Source organism: Haliotis rufescens, unplaced genomic scaffold, assembly GCF_023055435.1.
Source record: "Haliotis rufescens isolate VD_foot unplaced genomic scaffold, xgHalRufe1.0.p SCAF_4, whole genome shotgun sequence".
Classification (NCBI taxonomy): Eukaryota; Metazoa; Mollusca; class Gastropoda; order Lepetellida; family Haliotidae; genus Haliotis; species Haliotis rufescens.
Genome location: NW_025964112.1, coordinates 45955199 through 45973082, shown reverse-complemented (window position 1 = coordinate 45973082; position 17884 = coordinate 45955199). Strand labels below are relative to the sequence as shown.

The 17884-nt window shown below is 36.2% G+C and overlaps 1 protein-coding gene across 1 annotated transcript in view; it reads left to right on the top strand.

The window, feature by feature from the left end:
* The first annotated feature begins 3466 nt into the window (after positions 1–3466).
* Positions 3467–17884, top strand: part of LOC124152101 (homeobox protein Hox-B1-like) — a 37369-nt gene continuing 22951 nt past the window's right edge. The window contains exon 1 of the mRNA XM_046524857.2: positions 3467–4203. Within this exon, the coding sequence (XP_046380813.1) occupies positions 3657–4203 (547 nt within the window). The 5' untranslated portion in view covers positions 3467–3656. The remainder of the gene's footprint in view (positions 4204–17884) is intronic.

Sequence of the window (17884 nt, the reverse complement as noted above, 5' to 3'; positions counted from 1 at the left end):
TTAATTTCTTCAATAACCTAAACTGCTTCCATAAAACATAAACTAAAATATTTGTTTTTTGTTCAAAAAAAATTTACCATAAAAGAAATGTAAACACAATAACCAAATGAAATAAGTTATGTTTCAGTCATATCAAAAAACATCTACTGAACAGTGACTATCATATCTTTTGAGTAATAAAAATATGAAATAAACCAAAATGCAAATAGTACTACAATTACTCCTTTAGAGCAGAAGCACAATTGCTCATCTCAAATAAAAACAAAAAAGTACAAGCTCAATCTGTGTTTGAAGAGCTTCTTATTGACAGAGAAAACATTCAGGAAACTAAATGATATCACCATATGGCTGATTCGATAGCAAACGTCTCGCAGGGAGGGGACTCTAAAATCAAACAATACAATGGCTGTGGAATATCGTTCTAATAAAACAAAATTTCGCTACCGATGGTTGAAAATTGCCAGTCATTTAAAAAATGCCATATCGCGTAACAAAAGCCCACAATGTGGGCGCTTCTGATAAAGTCTGCTAATGACTATGCTGTCAAACGTTTGAAAACTTCAAATTCCTTCAGGAAATTTGTTCTTTCTGAACACCCCAACCCCAGTCGTAGCATCATATGAGCTCCGTTATAAGGCTGTGTAGCTCCGCTTTTGCCGAGTGGAAATCTAATTATCCCAGCACTAGTCCGAATGCTAAGTCCGACGCCTGAGTCCAAATAATAAGCGGTCGCCAAAAGCCAAAGCTATTAAGTGTGTCTTAGAATAATCAAACCATTATCAAAGCAATCGCATGTCTGTTGCTGATAATTTTGAGGGCAAATATTATTACTATGTCAATCGATCTGAAATCTATTACGGCAAACGTCACTCAATGTACAATTGCTCATGAAAGTCACCGTTTGACGCCAATTGTTAATTTCACTTGGTTCTGTAATAGACATCTTTCGACTGTAATTAACACAGTTGCATGTGGTTTCAACCAATACGTTTGTCTGGGGTTATCAATCTCATCAACCACTAACGACGCTATAAATTAATTGAAGATTTATTGCAATGTAATGAATACTGCTCTTCATACAAAACTATCGACTGTTAAAAAATTCAAAACATCGAAAACAATTCCACAATGTGTTATATACGAATATCAAATAATTGATAAACCCTGTACTTTCTTATCAAACAAGATTAACATAATAATATAAATTTCGATTTAATTACAAATAATAAATAGAAGTTATAAATCCGTGTTAAAACAGCAGAAAAATACCAAGGAATCTGCCTGAATTTAATCACACAACGCAATAGAAAGTAATTAAGTGAAACGGTGATCGGGACAATTACATGTTTTACACTCTCTCTATGCAAATAAATGATTTTTTCGTGAAACCATATTAAATGGACCACGATTTAAAACCCATTAGCGGCTGTTATTTAGCCATATCACGTGAATTGTCTCCAGATGCAAAGAAAATCCATTGCACTGATAACCTTTTCGTGCATTTTTAAAGAAATTTCCGAGTAAATATCGTATTTTATCCAAAAATGTGTCCCCGTCCATTCCAAAAGATGTAATTATGTGTAATTATTCCCTTCAGACCCGGCATAGAAGCTACGCTGCAAATGCATATAACACGCAACAAGACCTGATCATTCGGAAGTCGGGAAACAAACTCCAACTGACATACATGCTTGTTCATTGCAGTACTTGTTCATTTCAGTGTCATGTATGTATAGTATTCTACATCATATATCCACATGTTTATAATTAAAAAGGATTGGTGTATTAACGGGAAAGAAGACATGGGTGGTGTAATACAATCGTTGAAATTGATATCATGTAAGATAAGGGGAGCGTTGGTTGTTTATTTCAGAGTGTTGGTTGTTCATTTCACATTGACACACATCCGCTTACATGCTTTGATGTTTATTTCACACTTATCGTCGGATCTCATAATCATAATTAAAAAGCATTTCTGTTATTTTGAAAGGGGTGACAATTTTATAGAATAGTTTGAAATAAGTGCAAATATATTAGGGTTTTACTGACTACGTTGCTAAATTGTGAAATAGGTAGGTAATAATACATATATATGTGCACGTGTCTACAGTACATATATATGTTTCTATAACGTATGTATGTAATAACATGATACCTTATTAACCATAGTGTATGCCTATTGATATATACTCATATTCCAGTATAAAATCGCTCTGACCGTTTCGAGTGTCGACAAAAACAGACATTATAAAAGAAATTACAATAAAAATATAAAAATATCAATTTCACTGACAAACGTACACATATCTTGTCGCTGTGTACTAATGGGTATCACTATATGTACACATATATTTGAAATTATATCGAAATGTGATTTTGCAGTATATTTTAATGTTTAATAAAATCATTAATACCTATATTTACACAAATATTGTTTGAACTAATTGAAGATACAACTCAGTGTATCGTCGATTACCTAAATTAATTGATTAAATAAATGACAGCACGATAATTAAACCTGTCAACTATCAATAAAACATTAACCCAGATCTCGTCTCAACACTCTAGATTAGACATTAAATACAGTCTTCCGAATAAAATTAAACATATTAATACAACTTCTACTACAACAACACCCAGTGACAATATAAATGACCTCTTAACATTAGCATCTAAATATCCCATATACGGGTCCCAATTTACAGCTGTGCAATATGGCGACCGGTTAAATAATTCAAGGAACAAAATGTTTTTAAATGTTTGTAATCTACATAATTAAATGTCAATTTGAAACAGATTTTCACAAGTTTAACAAAACAGCGGGGAAGACAATAGAGACATGCCACTAAGGATCGACAGCAACGATAACGAAATCACACCATCACCGCTTACCGATTCGGGGATTATGACGTAATGGAGAGAATCCTTTCCTGAGGGTATCCCCTAAAGACAACTGTCATCAAGTCTTAGGGGTCATCACGGAGGGTAATTATCAAAATAAACTCAGGAGATGTAAAGTAATAAAAGTTGTGACTACCAGCTTCAGTGTGAACCTGGCGTCTAACGGGACACGCGAGAGAAAAGCTTGTACATTTCATTACAACACTCATGGCTTCTGAAATTGACATAGGCGGATGTGTACTGTTAGCTGGGCCCAGGTAGGTGGTTAATAATGTCGAAAATATTTATCGACGGAGATCTACTTTAGCTACTCTGACTGAATAATACAGCTTTTAACATGCAAATACCTTCAATCGCTGTCCCTCGGGTCTCGAGATCGCACGTGTCTCGATAGGATGACATACACCGATGAAAGCGCTCTCTGCTCGGCTGCGACATTCTCGTCCGAACTTGTGGCTGTATTTTTGGAGTAAAAGTCGTAAATCTAGCTCAGAAATCGCCCATTTAAGACGAGAAAACAAGGGAGAAATTGGAAAATGTTCCCGTCGCTAGACCAATCTATCATAGCTCCGTTTCATCCTATACAGTGCAGCTGTAATCCGATTGGCTGAAGGGTGTCACGTGGGCTCGCGAGCGCCTCTAATCCTGTCATTTTCCAGGCGTAATTTACCTTCATTTATTTCAGATTTATCTCTCCATCGACAGCTAATTTGAGCACCCCTATTGACAGGCACGGCTCGGAACAGGACAAAATTATGAATTCTGATAACGACTACACCTTGTGCAATCTTGACGCTCATTCCTATGCTAACACTTTTCCTAACTCTGAAATACCAGCGAGCATTTACGGATTTGCAAACATAAATAACAGATCACTCGATACCGGCCAGGGGTACTACGGTCCTGACCCCTCCCTAGGAAGTCTTCAGGGTGGGGAGCTAGCTTTGGGAACTAACCCTCAGCTTTCTTACCCCGTATCCACCAGCGTTATCGCCCGAGCTTCACGCCACCCAGGAGGGTATGGCTTGGGGGTGGGGGACATCCCGCCCGTCCCTACAGTCAATGAATGTTATGTGCCAAACGGAAACGGTAATGGGGCAGCTTGTATGGACATGGGGGTGCGGACGCCTTTTTCTTGTGCCTCGGACCCTGCTCGAAACACCCTGCCAACGGGGGGAACCAGCGCTTACCTTTCGCACACACCTGGGGGATCCCCCCTGAAGTCGGAACAGTGCGGAAGTCAGGCCATGCAATCGAAGCCATTTCGTTGGATGACAATTAAACGAAATCCGACAAAACCAGGTAAGTAAACATTACTTTTTTCCTCCGCTCTGTCAACGCTCGCTCACTCCTTCTCTCTATCAACGCTCGTTCACTCCTTCTCGTTGTCAAACCAGGAAATAGCCAGGGTAACGGCTGGATCAGACAGTGTCTCGCTCGGTTGCTACACTAGGCTGGATTATGCGTTCCGTCAGGCTTTAGGGGGCTGTTTTAGTGGGTTATTATTCTCGCCCAACGATGTGTTGAAAGCCATAATCACATCGCTTTTCTTGGGTTAATTGAGGAAAAATGCTTCCACACTTTTGTCAAAAACCATGCCTGACTCGTGTCTTATTCTTTCACCCGGCTCGTTCTACCTGTATCGAATTTTCTTTTCAACAATCTCACCTGTGGGATGAAAGGCGCCGCCACTCAAATGCATGACCCCGAACAATAGGATTTCCTTGCCGGCATAATGATAGTATTTGGTAGAAGGTCTACACTGCCACGAGACAGGGGGTAGGGTAGCTTATTGATATGAAACCAGTGACAATAATACATGACACTATATCTATAGTCATAACGCTTACTTCTCAAACTTCCTTCTTTATTGTTAAAATGTATATATTTTGAAAACACCACAGAAAGCTTAGTAATCTAGAAAATATTTGTCACGATTTATGGTATATATTTTAATCCTTCATAATTATTATTGACATAGGTGTAAAAGGAGGGGGAATCTGTATATTTGATTGAATGAAATGTACATGTGACTGAGTATCATACATTAGCAATAGACATGTAATAGACATGTAATAGACATGTAATAAACATTTTATGTACATTTCACTATTATCCTCTGCATAATGTGTATCCCTTTTTAATGTCAATACTTAACATAAAGAGTTCATACGAATAGTACACATATTCACGAAGATCTGATATTAATTTTACATATGAATCCTTAATCATACTTCATCAAACAAGCATTATCGAATAATCTACTAAAATCTACAGCTTTCTCCCAACACCTGTTCATTGACATACACAGACCGTTGTCAATTTCATACATAAACATATTCACAGCTGGCCTCTACAGCCACTGAACTCATCAAGTGCGAATTGTGATCTAGTCTACAATTTGCTTGGCTACCCAACCCTTCTCAACGATTCAATATGGAGTTAAGCTCTTCATCTGTGTTAAAGCCCCTATGCAAGTGACCTTTGGCTTAAACCAGACAATCAAAAAACAGCCTGTGCTTAATAGATGTTTGCGCTTCCACTAAGACTAATCTTCCCACCCTAGTTCTCCCCTACTTCAGGGAACGGGTACATTATTCCTAACAGCCTGTTTGTTTATTTTTCCACGCCTAACTGGGTTCTTTTTCCACCCTCTTCTCCCTAAGTTTCCCTCTTCCGTTAAACACGAGAAGTCATTTAAATAGAAAAGACCCATTTACTAGATATTAGTGTCGTCAGTTCTTATCGTGTTTGACCAGGATTATGGTAATTTAGCAGTGAAATTGACACGTGCCTATTTCTTGTCATTCACTAACAGCTGATTACTACTGGGGGTTATTTCAATATAGAGTACATAAGTAATAACGTTTTGCCTTGTAGGCAATGTTTAGTGTTTATGTGTTAACAAGCTGAATATATCATCTATATTTACTGAATCATGTGTGCTTGGTAATATTCATTGATGTAAGCAAATATTACAGTTTCAAATCCTAATTATGGATTAAGATTATTATATTTTTTAATTATTTGTCAATCATATGCCAAAAGGATACATTTTTAACTTATTATAAATACCAAAGCTATGTCAGTTTTTTAATGGAAATTTATGTTATCGAGTCAGTTTAATGTGTACAGTGCATGGGATCCTATTAAACTTTATTTTACATCAATGTGAATCAGTGATATATTTCGAACTGAGGCCATTGTTACAGGATATTTTTCTTTCATACACATTTTACAAGTCCAGATGATACTTACTTTAAATATGTTTTTTTAAGAAACGAGAAGATATGACGAATGTTTTTTAATGAAATGAGCTACAAACCATATCGCAATATTAATCAAATAATTACATCTTTCATCTGATATGTAACATCCACGTGTTTTGTACTTTGAATCTGTATTGTGAATATCCCAATTCAAATAAACCATATTTAATCCATATGCTTGTAGTAAAGTCAACACAGTGTAATATCGTAACAATTGTGATAGATCCGTTTAAAGTAATCCAAATCTTAAGACAGATACTACTCAAAGTGTTTTGGTACTCTCTCTCTCTCCCTCTCTCTCTCTCTCTCTCTCTCTCTCTCTCTCTCTCTCACACACACACACACACTCTCTCTCTCTCTGCTAGTGTGTGGGTGTTTGGTATATATATATATATATATATATATATATATATATATATATATATATATATATATATATATATATATATATGCGTCGAAAGAACGTTTCTACTGAAAACCAACTGCTTTTATTCATACTTTAATGTACATTTGTCGATTTCGTACATATATCATATGTTCAGCACTGTCTTATTTATGTTTATATACCCAAAATGTATATGACATATGCATAATTTAAGGAGCTTTTAAGGTGCATAAGTCCAAATCTGCCACGCACTGATAGCAGTAATACAAATATAGTAATTATTTATTATTAATAAATACGATGATAATAACACTATAATGATAGGACCTCTTATGAGTATGAAAATATTGATAACGGTGATGGTTATACTATCACATCAGCTACTACTACTACTACTACTACTACTACTACTACTACTACTACGACTACTACTACTACTACTACTACGACTACTACTACAACAGAAACAATAATAATAAACAAAAAGCAGCTGACCTGTAATAGTTTATCTTATGTACATGTATATTATAGATTATAGCTTCCGTTAATCGTATATACGTAGTAAAACGACCACAACTAGATGTTAAACAAAGATATATTCACGGAAGATATCTATCACATCTACAAACCATATGTCACATCAGTCAACATGTACAATTAGGAAAAATGAAAATATATGTCACCTTTAGTCGACAGGATGATTTATCGTATCGTCAAAATATTTCATCACTGTTTATTAGTAAGAGGCTTGGAAAACCTTCAATGTGAGCTCCACCACCTGGATCATCCTTGGAACAAAATAAAATAAAACATATATATAACAAGGCAAAATCTGTAGTATATGAATTTCCTGCAAATTGAAAGTAATGAAGTAGAAATGCAATAAAGTACTACTTGCAGTTATCCAAAACGCACATTTGACATTTCGAGGAACCTTGGTGTCTTGTTAGGGCTGATGTTAGTCCTGTCTTTTTGTGATGAGAGTGAAACTGACTTGACAGGTTTGAAATCTACATTTAATGTACAGGTGTTGTACGTTATGAAACTAATCAGATCTGTAGATAAGAGACTGTTTCAATTTTAACGATTACCCGACACCTCCTCAAAATATCGATTACATGAAATCGATACGCTAAGTAATCTTATTGGTATGATCTATTTCACATCACAGACTCAGACGCTGTGCAAATATTCAGTTGGGTTAATAAAGAAGCGAATGTGGTTCCTGTCAAATATGTCCCACGTGTAAGAACAAGGTTGTTTACTTGTTCATCAATACTATATACTTTGTTTATTTGTCAATTAGTTCTATATTAATTCATGTTATAATGTTTCTTTTTCACACTCTCTACACCCAAGTACTTTTTAAAACAGTTATCGATGTAGATTGGGATAGATGTAACGTTCTATACAAATTATTCATGTATATACCTAACCATAATGCCTGTCTGAGTGTAATGCGTTCAATGATTATGCCTAATAGAATCTCTATAACTTTTAATATACTTTCAGGTTATAAATATGCATAGAATATTGTCCGATGACATTTAAAGTGAAAAGGTGTCCAGTGAGTTCAATTTCGATTGAAATGTGAAATTCACAGAGACCAACTCGCAAAATTTCCATTTCTATTTTTGTATATGGCGTAGCGATAGTGGGTGTCTATCTTGGCTATGTAAGGCATCGTACTTATTTCTGGCTCGTTGCCTACGGTATTTTCCCAATGTCGATAGTATCTAGTTACATGTGTTTGACATATCAGCACTACCCCCGACAAGGACCTGCTTTTATACACATCATGAAGATCAAGTTTATGAACTGTCAAATTTTCGATTGATCACTGCATTGCTTTTTCGAAGCAGAAACATATATTTTCTTGAAATGATTGACCTTATGTAGTCTATATATCCAAAGACCATGTTTCTTAAAATAGTCGTCATTTTTAATTGCGTCAAACAAAACAGATAAATGATGAATTATTAGGCTCCCGCACTTCTTCGTTTTTTGTGCTTCTGAAGAAGGTAAAAACTACTTTATATGATATTAACAATGTCATTTTCTAGGTCATCGAAATTGACAACGTTTCATTTCACACATTAGTAACAAAGTGAGAATGAACACTTAGCATAACTGTTGTTTGTGTATACTGACACGTTTCTCCATATGAACACTTGTAAATGACAAATGCATAGTCGCGACCAGTCATCCATTCTCTCCTTAACCCCAACACATTGCTCTGATAGTCAGCATATTATATGTCATAAGGAGTCAGCTTCATGATATTTAGCGAAAGTATCTTTCCCGGACAGTGCAATGCATTTGGAAGAAACAAATCAGAATTCTTCTACTTGTTAATAGCAAGAAGGATGCAATATCCCCCACATACTCAGCTGACAGTAGAGACAAATAGCCTAAGGTTCCCCCTTTAACACCGTGAGGGCGGTGGTTTAAAGAGTGCGCTCCCTCGATCAGTACTCTTATCCTATCCTCGCCAAAAATTTGGGATATGGTAGAATATGGATTTGCAAATTGCGTGGATGTCTTGGCGAAAGTGGCCTGTCACCCCGTAAGATAAATGAGCGATTTTCTGTTTTCCCAATTGTGAAAGATAGCGTTTATAACCAGGACAGACATCGTCCCTTTTGGGAAATCGCGCCACTGAAATAGGAGCAAGACCCCGGTTCTAAGCAGGGACTAGTTTGAGACCTCTAAGCCAGATGGCCACACACGATATTTTAGTATGTGTCTTACAACTAATCTATGCCCTTTTCTTAGTTCCTGTAAAATTCATGACGTGTCAGTTTACCTGTGACCTTTCCAGTAAATGCTCATTTACCTTAATGAGTTTCATATATATACGAGTTCTCATATATAGATTCATATATGAATGTGTGCATATCATAAGGAAAGATTTTCATGTTTCGTTTTATGTACGTCTGTACCTAACAAGATCCTGCTTTTCTGAAATGTCATATTTTCTTATGTATAGATTTGTACATGCATAGACTTGGTGATTTTCTTCACATCTGATTCAAAACTTTAAATCAATTTTACTGTTATTTTCATCTTAACAGTCATTATCTCCATTCAATTTTATAAATATCAACATATAATAGAACTAGCATATGATACATACAATTATTCTGAAAGTGTGGGGAATAGTCTTAAAATATGTATCGAATAATTATTATTCAATATTTACAACCAAATTACTATTTACGTAAAAAATCAGTTTCAAACGGATGGTGAATTTGGCGTAATAGATAATAATAAGCATTAAGTGTTGTTAGTAATAAAAGCAAAACAGGCTGTATGTAGGAATAAACAGGTCATGTGTTTATTTAGGAATAGACAGTAAATATGTTTACGCAGGAATATACAGAAAATGCGCATTTATAGAAATAAACATGTTTATGTAAGAATAAATAAGAAGAATGTTTTCTAAGGAACAAAATGTACATATATTTATAAAGAATAAACAGTAAATATGTCTGTAGGAATAAATAACAAATATTTTTTTATGTAGGAATAAACAGGAAATATTTAATTTAAGGAACAAAATGTATACAAGTTCATTTGCCACTATTTACCATAAAGACTGAGAAACAAACACTACGTAGAAACACGGTGAACGACACCATAAAATAATGTCCAGGAATTTATCTTTTATTTTTCTCACTCTTTCCATTAAAGTCATAAATCAACACTGAGATACCGCTGTGAAGCTTAGGATTAAAGGTCGAATCCCAAGCCACGGCCTCGGTGACCGTTCGCCAGTGTTTGGAGGTGGGAAATACCCACCGGTCATTCATCATAGGCGCTCATTAGTTGTGTTGGGCGCTGCGCGTCCCAAGTGTACGTAGTGGTGTTGAATGTAATACTGTCTTCATATTGTGCCGAAAGACCCCTTAACTCCTCTATTAGGCGACCAACCTTAGGTTTCAAAGGAACAATTGTAATTCTGGCGCGATGTTTCAAAATTTGATTGAAGAAATGACGGTCATTTATCATCGCCCGGAAATGGGAATTAACATAGCTTCGAAGGGTCATAATTCGAAATTGAATTTTTAATTTTGGGAATTTACACGTTATGTGTTTAAAATACACGCTTGAAATACTCACATTAATAACTTAACAAATTCGCGAATATAATTGAAAAAGGGTGTCAATGTTCTTGCATAAGTAACAGTCCATTATGATAAGTCAGCAATTTATTGAGCAAATGGGCACTGAAGCTGTTAAATTAGGTACATATGCATATATTATGTTGAGCCATTAAGAGTTTAAAATACATGCCCTACATAATAGTTACATAATCTCTCTAAACGTTTGACCTTCTTAAAGAATAGAAATTAAAGGATGCTACGAGGTCTCTTAACAATGTGATAGATGCTTGCCCGGCAGTGAATAACATTCAGTTTACATTTTTTTGAGGATATTGAAGAAACATCTTCTCCCAAATTAACACGCTGATGTTTACGTCTTCAAATATCTCCAAGACGTTATCTAGACTAAATACATATATCACTTCACATATATATATCTTAAGCAGAGGAAAAGACAAAACAAAACGACCCATTCAGATTTATGAGGTATGTAACAAACTTAAAACGCGACGGGGCGTGATATGACATGCAGCAAATGCGCCCAAAGACGACACGCGAATTGTAGATTTTGATATTGACAAACGAAGCGTATTTTTTATTTTCTTGTGGTATTATGTGAATATTTAACATATGCAACAAAACCGATACAATGTATCTGATATCAAGAACAGTTCAATGTCCAACAAACCATCTCTGCATTTAAATATCGTTTCAAACATTCTCGCACAGGTTGTTAACAATGTAAAAACACCTCTGCTATGTAAAGATATCGATCTATTCAGATATGTATAAAAAAAGATAACTACAATGGTTCATGGTGATAAAACATAAGCAACAAATATATATTTCATATTTTAATCTTCGATATATTAAACATGTTAATAATTGATATTTCGTAAGTAATGATAAGAATTTATGGATGAACAACTTCTTAATTACAATTGAGAGAGACGTTTCGGCGTAGGTTCCAACACTGTCATCAAGCAAGTGAAAATGTCTATCAAAGAAGTTAATATTTCAACAACCACATATCCTTACCCCATCGTCTACATTCACATTAATCCCTCGTACCTGAAACATATTTTACATATTTTTTACCATGCTATGCTGTACAAAATAACAGATGTTGTATAAATCAAATAAATCATTATTCTCTTTGTCTCTACAGAAAAAAAACACTTTTGACTCTTTGCATATTATTTTTAGAATTAGAAGGCTTCAGATGTTCGATGCGTCGGAGCCTTAGGGAGGGTTTGTAGCCATATTTCACGATATGTGTTCAAAGAGCAAGACGTCACCTCCCCCCAGGTAATCGTTGTATGAATCATACAGACTTAGGCTTTACGAGCCATGTAGGTACGCCGAAGGCTACTGATGGGAGAGACCCGACACCCAAGCCATGACGTTATCAAAGGCTTTAGGAACTATCCTCGGTACTGCACTTCCTCGTGTGATCTAGGTTTTAGGAGAAATATTTTGAAAAATTGTGTACCTAAGCCCTTCACAAATACACTTTGTGACATGTTTAATACGAACAAAACATCGGATTATTAGTGTTACAATAAACAGCTCATCTTGAAAAAAATATTGCTGCCTTGTGGGTGTATTTAGCGTTGTTGAGAATTATTACTCATCTTTCTGTAGTTGGAGATAATATTTTAAAAACGTTTACTTTGTTTCCCTATAAATAAAAAGAATATGTACTTTGTCTTTTTAATTTGAAATTCGATGACAAAAATGATCGAATTTATTCCTTTGATCAATGTAAATGCATGCTTATTTGATATAACTGAATGTTCTTTCTAAATGTATGAAGGTGTCGAAAACAAATTTGACCCCTTTAGTGTAAAGTTCAGTGACATATATTCGTGTGCCTTATACATTCGGTTTGCATTATAGATATAGATAACCCATATAACACAAACGCAAACTTACACGCAAGAGAATATTTCAGTGATACTCTCCCACATGTTTTTTATCAGAAGTACGTGAAATACACACGCCTCCACTAAACCCAGTAACCAATATTATGTGCAATGTCCTCTGAAGCAATCGAGACAGGGATGTTAATGAGACCTATCATATAGCCATTTGTCAATCACAGGGGGCCCAGATAGCCACCCTGTATGACCCCGGAATGACAGTATAAGCCTATAGGAGACAATACTAGGTTCTGGACATACAATCTACACAAGACAGCATGGTGATGGAACGATTTGCACTGCGAAGGTGGTATACTCTTTATCATTTAGAGACGAGTATCATGATATAAATATCATTATGTCAGAGATAAACATAGCATTAGTGACATATATTAAGGCACAGACGATGTATATTGAGATAAAGGGATACAGACTTGCCAAGTCGGCATGACTTGTGTCAACGCTTAAAAAACAGATTGACGTCCTGTATTGTCTTCTTGACATGATTACTTACTGTTTTTAAACATTTTTAAAGATAGAAATGACCTCGACATATATATGAAACGAATGCGACGTTGTACTGACAAATGAAGGGTTTTGATAAACTGCACATGGCATATTCATTTTGCAAAATTGTTTTAAACACTTTAGTTAATAATTTAGTGAGGTTAAAACATAAAATGTTTTTCTTCTTGTATTGGTGTAAGAAAACGACGTTTCGGTGCTTTATATGTCGCGAAAAACGTTCGTATATCTTGACGTTGATTGGCGTTCGAATTATGACGTTTTGGGCAGGAATGGCGATGCTGTAACATTCTAGTGGCATAACAAATTTTAGCAAGTACCAAAACCGTCTGCAGAATCCTGACATAAACGCCAATTATGGAAAAGCATTTTGAAAAACAAAAATGCTGAAATTATAGGGAAAATCAAATTTTAGCAGACAAATTATAACGTAATAAGCTTTGGAATGGATCGTGGCGTACATTGTAAATACACACTCCATCAAACTCACAATAATAACATTGAAGATTTTGAGTAGGCTCTAAAAATCCCCTGAAGCATTCGTCTTGATCTTTCACAATCGGTTCGTTTGTAGCATCCCTCAATTTCCTCGTAATCTTACGCTTGCTACAGGGAACTTCGAACGGAAATGACTTCGTTTATATTCAAATACTTTATCAATAATTCAAACGTCGGCATTTCAACTTTAGGCATTCCAGGAGGCACACGGTTGAGAAATATCACAGCAATGTTAACCAATGTCAACTTTAATCTACACGCTTTCCTCATTAGAAATGCATTACCAGTGGTAGGAGCCAGCCCACAGAAGCAAATATGAAGGAATGTATGTTCCGATCTTTCTGACATTTCAGCTTAATGTAATTTAAAATGTATTCTGACGGAAAAAGTGATGCTAAATTCGCAATGATATGCAAGAATGTCGGGATGTCGACAACAGTATCATGTCATTTAAGCGAAATCTGAAATTAATTTTGACATGAGCTGCAAACTTCACAATATATAAACGTTTCTCTTTTTTTGAATTTTTTGGCAGAAATCATATAATCAAAGAACCCATACAAAGTTTAAAATATGGAATAGAACTGAATACGTAAATAGAATTATACAGTGACGCTGCTTGTTTGACATTTCGTTTTATTAAATTTTTAAAGAAATAATTTATCTTAATTTTTCAAAGTTCAATGTAGTTGTTCATATATGTTGTGTATACATATACCACACTCTACTATTCGCCCTGCATTGTATATGTGTACATATATATATTATTTACATACTCATTGGATATACGTCACCAAGCTGTCACGCACTTATATCTTGACGTCCAAATGTTGACCACGGTCAGCATACACCTATCAGAAAACAATAGCCCATTGTAACTGACCACAACTAAGTTGAATTGGTGACCAGTAACGGTGCGGGGCTGCCAAAATCTCAAAAACTAGCAAGCAGGAGGATATCACACCTGCGCCCGCTGAAACGACGATGAGCGCGTAACCTGACAAGACGCTAGGGATCTCCATCGACGCTCGTTCTTAACGTCGCCGACGCTTGGACAAACATTGCCGGACATTCGACGGAAACTTGCCGTCCGATGCAGCCCGTGTATGTTACAACCACGTCTGTACGCGCTGCAAAGCGGGCTTGATCCGGGCTCTTGGACCATCGCCTACAGCTGTGCAACCTCCGGACCGGTCTGACCTTGGTTTGACCTTGAGCCAGAACACGTCACCTTTAAGTTCAAACCATCTCTGTTGAGTCGACTGGGAGGGGTGGTGTTGACGTTGCTTTTTAATGACGTCGCGGACATGCCACTCGAGAGGTTTTTTTGCTACTTGTCGTTCAATTAAGACTGGCTGAAGAAAATATTTAGGTCGAGCTATCGATTTCTTTTATTTCATATACTATCAGAAAGTGAACCATATTACAACAAAACCTTCGCCTACTTTTCTTCACGTCCTAGTGAAAACTCCAGCGAATTCCCACTTTGCTAAATTAGAATATTTCAGTCTCTGCGATTGTCCAAAAAAATCGGTCTTGGCATCTATTTGTAACACAGTAGATCCCTCAGCATGTAAGAATAACGCAATCCTGGCAGTCAGGAACACTTGTCTCAAGCACTCTGAACACGAACATCAAACCAAAACTACAGGATCGGTTACATAGATATATCCAGGGACCTCTATAATCTGGTTTCTGGAAATCCAGAATGCATTCTAACAGAACCTTCTAGGATGCACAAGTACTGGTCTGTCTTAACATACGTAGTTTATGACTCGTTCAACTAAAAAAATATTCTTTCCATTTGCGTTGAAGTACCTTTCAACCATTCTTTCCCTTTTATGCAGAATTGGATAATGCTATAGATTCAAATTCAGCTGATAACTGATGGTTCGGTGGGTCAATGTCCCTACCTTGTGATTTCACCTTTTCCTTTCCGCGAACACCTGGTATCATCACTATTTGATAGCGATGCATGGACAGATGCTTCTGAAGTATGTTGACTCGTACAATGGACTCGACTTTCAGCAGAGATTTCTTATGAGTATGAAAAGGGTTTTGTCGCTTTTATTGTCAAGGACCACCAACGGCTTATTTAGTGTAACTGCATTGTGGGAGAGGTATGTCAACCGATCTCACCAGTTGTGTTTGAACAGAGTCAAGCTTCACAATTACGTATGCTATGCAATGTTGATCAAACTTTGCATCTGTTATTGTGCATGGGTAAAACGTGTACTCCTGCGTTTGTTGCAGGAACCATACTAAAGTAAAATTATTAATATTGATACGTCGTGATCTTAACCCAGAACATCTATCGGAAGGGAAGGTTTTTCAAACGAATTCTACCCCACATTAAGATCTTGTTACGGCTTGATCACACTTCCCAAACCCGAAGTACAACCTATTTTCCTCAAGATATCGAACAATCGCAATTCTTATATCTGTGTGGGGCATGGGTTGAAATTCTGTCTGACATTTTGTCTGCCAATCTGTGTCTGACATTTTTTGGAAAATAATCATATATGTATCATTAAACACGAACTTCCAAATCACATTTTCGGTATTCATATAAGCCTGTGATAATTACAGCAATAATCATATTCTTTTGATATCGTGTGTCTCGCTCCGATCGCAGCCACACCGTTACCTTCTCATCGCTGCTGTGACCTTAATCAGCGTTCAGTTCTGTCTACGCGTTCGAGACATGGCCCCGATGGACCAATTAAAACCAGCATCTCGACTACTAGTCCCGGCTTTTTGTATTAATGAACACTGATGGTAGGGATTGCATTTTGAATATTCTTTAACGAGAATTAAAACATGTCATTTACTGACGGCTAGGATGAAACCAGAGACAAGATGACATCTCCCGCTGCGCATCCGATACCATCAAGCTTCCGGTTGGCGTATAACTGGGATCTGAATTAAAACGGATTTTATCTGGTGATTGCTTGTCGGTCAATTTAGTCTCATGTTGCTTGGCTATAATTGTGATACGGGTGTAAGACCCTTTTGATGGTGATGTTATTTGATCACTGGGGCATCAGTTGGAAAGGTTTCATATGTTAATAGGTTGTCAGTGTACATGAAACCATTCAAACCGCTTTTCGATTAGTATCCGATATAGTTAGCATTGGGTCTCATTTATTCATCTCACAATTCGATTGCTTCTGTAAATCAGGTTGATTTGCGTACACATTTACATACAACTGTAAATATTCCGTTTGTCTTTAACTTCAAATTGAAATATATTGTAATGGACATCAATAAGAACATTTAATCATAAAACATGCTTTGTCTTTTTTAAATCCAGAAACGATCTAATCAGTTGTGCAACATGAAATTATGTCCTTCACATCTCTATGTAAGCTAATATATCAAAGTCTGGGTAAGAAATTAACATATCTTGAGAAAAACAAACTGCATTATTATCCACTGACAGTGGCAAGACACCTCAGCAATTTAACCAACTCAGACTTTCCCTGAACAAATAATTTCCTCGCAACTTGCAATCACAACTGAAATATTACATTAGGCACGCTGGGACAGTGAATGTCAGCGTTCTGACTATGATGAATAGGCTTATGGAACTTTCATTCAGGCAACTGTGCTTCTATTAGGAATAAAATTGATGGTCGCTATTAAACTTGACAATTTATCAATTTACTAACTGAGGTAGTCGGGTAGAGCACACTTCGGTGGAAACTTTTGTCATTGTGTTGAAACTGGAGCAAAATCAGTTAAGTTGTTAGGTTGCTGGTGCCGCTAAGTTCACAGCACGTCTTTTAATATGTGCAGAGATTCCATTTTTTACGAACAATTTTTTTTCAACGGAATTTATCGATTTACAAAGTTTAAAAAATGTTTCAAAATTGTTTTTACCCTGTGATTTAGACCTGAATGCGATGGATAGGAAACGTGTCTATCTTTAGACTCGATGGTATCATTCATGTAACTAAGTTAATAATACATTTCACGAAATTGAGATACAATCAGATGAAACCTAAGAAATGTACTCCAAGAAGGTACGCTGACAAGTAATTTATTTTGTCTAACACAGGTTCTCGATGACTCATGCAAGTTTAGTTTAATCCTCTATCATTCTTACTAATTCGTCATAATTTACCTAGTTACCTGCCTTTTGAAAAATGCATACATCCCTACTCAAAGTCTCGTCACTTTAAACCGTATTTGTCTCAGATGTATAAGGTCATTAAAGAGTCAAGAAGAAACCCATTACTGTTAGCGAACATAACTGTCTACGTGTAACAGTACATT